Source organism: Danio aesculapii, chromosome 7 (genome assembly GCF_903798145.1).
Source record: "Danio aesculapii chromosome 7, fDanAes4.1, whole genome shotgun sequence".
Classification (NCBI taxonomy): Eukaryota; Metazoa; Chordata; class Actinopteri; order Cypriniformes; family Danionidae; genus Danio; species Danio aesculapii.
In genome coordinates this window covers 3,266,880-3,272,761 of record NC_079441.1, presented here as the reverse complement: position 1 = coordinate 3,272,761, position 5,882 = coordinate 3,266,880, and the positions used below count along the sequence as shown (strand labels likewise).

The 5,882-nt window shown below is 38.2% G+C and overlaps 1 protein-coding gene across 1 annotated transcript; it reads left to right on the top strand.

Annotated features, from left to right (window-relative positions):
- The first annotated feature begins 663 nt into the window (after nt 1–663).
- On the top strand, nt 664–5,882 carry cbln11 (cerebellin 11). The gene is made up of 3 exons (XM_056462639.1): nt 664–909; nt 1,538–1,672; nt 5,432–5,882. The coding sequence occupies exons 1-3, from the start codon at nt 702–704 to the stop codon at nt 5,722–5,724; spliced, it is 636 nt and encodes a 211-aa protein (XP_056318614.1). The 5' UTR covers nt 664–701; the 3' UTR covers nt 5,725–5,882.

The following is a 5,882-nucleotide window of genomic DNA, read 5'->3' as shown; positions in this document are numbered from 1 at the left end:
GTGTGAACATTGGACAGCGGCACGGTGGCTCAGTGTTGTCTCAACAGGAAGGTCGCTGGTTCGAGTCCCAGCCAGGCCAGTTAGCATTTCTGTGTGGAGTTTGCATGTTCTCTCCATGTTGGCGTGGGTTTCCTCCGGGTGCTCCGGTTTCCCCCACAGTCCAAAGACATGCGCTTTAGGGGAATTGAATAAGCTAAATTGGCCATGGTGTATGATGAGTGTGTGTGTGAATGAGTGGGTATGGGTGTTTCCCACCATCTGGAAGGGCATCTGCTGCATAAAACATATGCTGGAATAGTTGGAGGTTCATTCTGCTGTGGTTAAGACTCTCTGAAATAGAGGCTAAGCTGAAGGAAAATGGATGAAAAACCATTATACCTTAGACAGAGTAAATCCTAAAGAGCGTATATTTAAAATGAATTTCTCTAAAGATACATTTATTAAAATGTGCATGTTTACACCACAATCAAGCAAAAGAGTAATGTCTTTTATATGATTTGGACATTCCCTTGTGCAATATTAGAAAGTTTAGCATTGATTAATCGATCGTGAGTACTTGTGTTTGTGTGTATTTCCCCCAACGCAAGCAGGAAATCTGACCTCATGATCTAAATACTCCACATTATTAATCATTAACCAACAGTGCTATATACAAAAGCACAGCCTTCACTGTTCTGTTCAGCGCAGGAGAAGCGATCATCATGGCTTTATTTCAGATCTTCTTAATGTCAGTGTTGAGTTTCTGTGCAGCACAGGACGATGATATCATGACTCCTGTGGTGAATATCTACTCTGAGCTAAATGAGCTTAAAGCTTCAATTGCTGAGCTAAAAACAGACCTGATCGCTGCTAAAAATGAACTACAAGAACAGAAAAGCTTGGTTCAGGACCTGCGGAAACAAATTAAAGGTAAATTTCCTTGTTTGATTCACTTTTACAAACATTATTTACACAGTAATACCAGCCTGATCTCACGAGAAAACGTAAGTATATTACGTTTTGTCAGTTTAGTGGCTAATTCGTACGAGTTCTGTCGTACGAAATTGTACGATTTTAAAAAGGAGGCGTGGCACCTAACCCCACCCCTAAACCCAACCGTCATTGGGTGATGAGCAAATCGTACTAAATTGTAAGAATTAGATCGTATGAATTCATACGAATTAGCCACTAAATCAAAAAGTTACGAATTGCTGTGAGATTGTGTTGGTAATACTCATTGAAACCACCTTGCATTTAACTTTTCAGGAAAAAATATTTGGTCACACTTTATTTTGATGGTTGTTTGTTGAATATAAATTGCATTGCATCTACATGCCAACTAATTCTCATTAGATTATAAGTAGACTGTTAGGTTAGGGTTATGGTAAGTGTAATTTGACATGTACTTCTTATAGTCAGTTAAAAGTCTGTTGAAGGAGCAGTATCAACAGATATTAAGCAGACAGTCACTCAAATGGACCATCAAAATAAAGTGGTAGCAAAATTGAGCTAAGTTTTTGGGATTGCACAAATCAAACTAACCACTATTCCTTCACAGAGAGTCCTAAAGTGGCGTTCACTGTCTCCATGTCAGAGACGGAGAGTGCAAGCCGAGGGCCGTACACTACAGAGACCAAACTCATCTTTGATAAAGTCTTAACCAATGTTGGAGATGCGTACAATCCTGCCACAGGTTTGTGTTTATTCAGACTCAATTCAGGTTTATTTGTATAGTCTTTTTAAACTATAAATATGGTTAGAAATTATACAAAAGGTTCACATTATTGTGACATTACAGATATATAGATATAGTTGAAGACTATATATATATATATACATATATATATATATATATATATATATATATATACACATATATATATATATATATATATATATATATATATATATATATATATATATATATATATATATATATATATATATATATATATATATAATGTAATAGAGGGCAGCTAGTAAGTGCTGTGCAGGTAAACCTCACTCCTCTAACCTCTAAAGGTGCTCTAGCGACAGATGCTAGAGGCCATGGACTTTAGCCTCCTGGGTAGAGCACCTGACTCCCATGCAGAGGGACGCCGGTTCAATACCAGCTCGGAGCAAGTTGGGTGGCGTAGGACATTTGTGCCGTGACCCGGATGGGAGTAAGGTTTAGGGGGGTGAGTGTAACGGAGGCCAGCTAGTAAGTGCTGTACAGGTAAACCTCACTCCTCTGACCTCTAAAGGTGCTTTAGCGACAGTTGCTAGAGGCCATGGTCTTTAGCCTCCTTGGTAGAGCAACCGACTCCCATGCGGAAGGTCGCTGGTTCGATACCAGCTCGGAGCGGGTTGGGTGGCGTAGGACCGGCGGGGTTACATTAAGAACAATTTTTTTCAACACATTTCTAATCATAATAGCTTTAATAACTGATTTCTAATAACTGATTTATTTTCTCTTTGCCATGATGACAGTAAATAATATTTGACTAGATATTCTTCAAGATACTAGTATTCAGCTTAAAGTCACATTTAAAGGCTTAACTAGGTTAATTAGGGTAAAGTTATGGTAATTAGGCAAGTCATTGTATAGCAGTGGTTAGTTCTGTAGACAATCCAAAACTAATATTGCTTAAGGGGGCTAATAATATTGACTTGAAAATTGGTTTAAAACAATTAAGAACTGTTTTTAAAGAAAGAAAAAATACAGGACTGCAAATAATTTTGCCTCACCTGTATTTATATGTAAGAGGCTAAATTATTATTATATGCGTTTGTTTACATGACAAAACATGTCTTTTTGACTCAAGAAGGTCCATACTGGCTCCAAAGGCAGATACTGATAAGATCAGGGCCTGGTATGTGGACTTTGGGGGTTTTACGATGTGGTCACATGTTGATTGGTCAGTTTGAATGTCTCAGTATTTGGGCTTTAGTCACATGGTCAAGAAAGATACAAAATAGGTGGTAAAACGCTGCTCTGGCTCTTTTCTTTTCCTGGCCTGTCTTTCCTGGTCTGCTTTCCTCCTCTGCTCCTCTCCTCCTCTGAATCTTCTTTGACTCTACTGCAGTCAGGCTAACTTCTGGGCCTGCTCTCTTTGTCTCTCTCTCCCTCCCCCTGTGTCTCTCCTTCTACCTCTGGTAACTTTAATTTTACATTTAAGCTGGGTACAATTTATATCATATGTTTTATCATTTCATATTTGATCATTTTATACAGTTATTTTGTAATGAATTCAGTTGTAACCATAGAGAATTATTGTCATTAAATCATCTCATTTTTAGTATTTGTGAATTCCTTTTGATTTAACATCAACACTTAACTGTTCCATATTGCAATACAATACAATCACATAATATCAACGCTCTCCCACATTTATAGCTATTAATACTGATATAAGATTGCAGAAGAATGGTTTGACTAGAATGTACAGTTTTTTACCATCAATACTGATAACTTTTAGTCATTCGGCAGAACTACAGTTCGAACCGCTGTAGTTTAAAACCCAATCCTACATATATAACCTACAATTATACAGGACATCATTTACTTTTCAAACAGGGGATCTATTTGTGTATAATACATTGTTAATTAAGTGTATTTGTGTATTACTCAAGAGTCTGTGTTGTCCTCAAAGTTCTTGATTGTGTTTTTAAATATAAATGATGTAACTGTCCTCTTCGTTATTTTGTAAATTATTTAGTGAATCAATTACCTTAAACCTTCCCTGCCCCCTTGAAAGGACTTTTGCACTCTTTAAATTCTAGCTCACCTGGACACTTCTTGCCTGCTGTTTTTCAAATACTGTAAATTTGGACATACAATACCACTCAGCTTGCATAGTGTATTTCACATACTACATAAAAGGGGAGTATGAGATTTCAGATGCACTGAATACAGGGTATATACAAGAATCAGTAAATGAAATTCAACATTTTAAGACCTCATCGCCACTTTAGGGTTTCAACTGGTAACATTGTAACTTGCAGTTTATTTACTAAACATTAATTGCAAGAAACTAAAAAAAAACATTATTAATATTCTGAATACTAATGCTAAGCAGGTGCAAATTTTAGCATACAACTATGCATTGTATATTAAAAAATGATAGAATTGAATACTTTGTAAATTTGCATTTAAGATTTTTTAAATAATTCTTAAAGGCTCTAAATTTCTCTTAATTGATTTATCAGCTTTTAATACTTTTGAAGACACTGCGAACACCCTGGAATATTTTAATATTATGCGCTTTTTTCAATACAGGCTTATTGTGGATACGAACCCATGTCTACATTTCTGGAGAGCGCGAATTATGTAGCCAGAGTTATGTCTGGCTGCATTTTGTCGTTAAAAAGAATGCTACAGGGCAGTATGATGCCACCGATGGCTTCTGTTGCTTTAGTGCTACCGCTGACCGATTACAACCATGTAGGACGGCTTTTCCGGTGTTACCTGTTTGCCCAGTCGCTCGCCGCATACATTAGCCACAATGACAGGGTTCGAGTCCGGCGAAGAGCAGTTCCCGAAACCAGGTAAAGCAAAAAATAAGTAAAAAACAGGCTGAAAGTGTGGTGAAATCACCAACATAGGCTCATTCTGAAAACATAGCCCTATATACATTTCTGGAGATCGCAAATTATGTAGCCATAAAGACGTATGGCTGCATTTCGTTTCATAAAATTAACACTATGGGGTGGTATGATGCCGAGTCAATCGGTGCTTTTGAAAACACCATTGGTTGGGTTTATGGAAGGAGGAGGGTGGGTCAGTTGATCTGTCGGTCAGTCAGTCAGTCTGTCAGTCTGTCGACAGCGACCTCTGGTGGATTTACACAATAACAGCAGGTATAAATGACACTCGCGAGAGAAATTTGACATCTCAAAAAGCGTACACAGCAGCTTCTGGGCCATTCGCGAAAACAAAAACAGCAAAAAAGACGTAGCTCCTGGGATGTATTTGGCACTCTCCAGAAATGTACATGGGGGTAGGTTTTCAGAATGAGCCTCAGTTGGAAACCACGCGGCCGCAACGGCTTTTCTATTTCTTGATTGCTTTTGAAAACACTATCGGTTGTGTTTAGGGATGGGCATGGGTGGGCCAGTCGGTAAACTGTGAGCTGGCCTGGTCGGCTGAAGTGTATATTGCACCCTCTGGTGGATTTATGCAAGGATTTTGAAATCGTCAAAAAGCATACACAGCGACCTCTGGTGGATTTGCAGAAACAAAAACTGGGCAGACGTACCTTCAGTTACTCATTTCTCTGTCTCCAAAAAATTTAGACCTGGGTACGTATCCGCAATGAGCCTGGGTTGACTTTTTGATTACAGACAGATTACAATGAAGGACATATGGATGTCTGTACAAACTGCAAATAAGACATTTTAAATTGATTTACAATGTTTACAGTAGTGATTTTGCTCAGCGTGTTTTAAAATGTGTCCATGTGTGTTGCAGGAGTTTTCACAGCACCAGTTAAAGGTGTGTATTACTTCAGGTACTCCGGCTCTGCATTTTCTACTCATGATATGGGTCTGAGCATCTTCAAGGGCACCAAAAGATTTGTGTCTTCATACGAGTATAACTCTAGTGATCGCAACGACCAAATGTCCAACGGAGCAGTGATGGAGCTGGATGTCGGAGAGCAGGTTTACATGAACCTGTGGATCAGATCCTGGATCTTTGTAGACCGACGATACAACTACTCCACTTTTACAGGATACCTGCTTTACCCACTGGAAACTGCTTGATCTGTGAAATACTTTGTAAAACATCAAAAAACGGTTGAAGTTGAGATCAAATGTGCATTCTGAGATGCCATACCACAGAAAAAAAATGTTTTATTAAACAGCCAGATTAGTTTGAATGATAAAAAGCCACCAAGTAAATAAACATCAAAATATTGAAA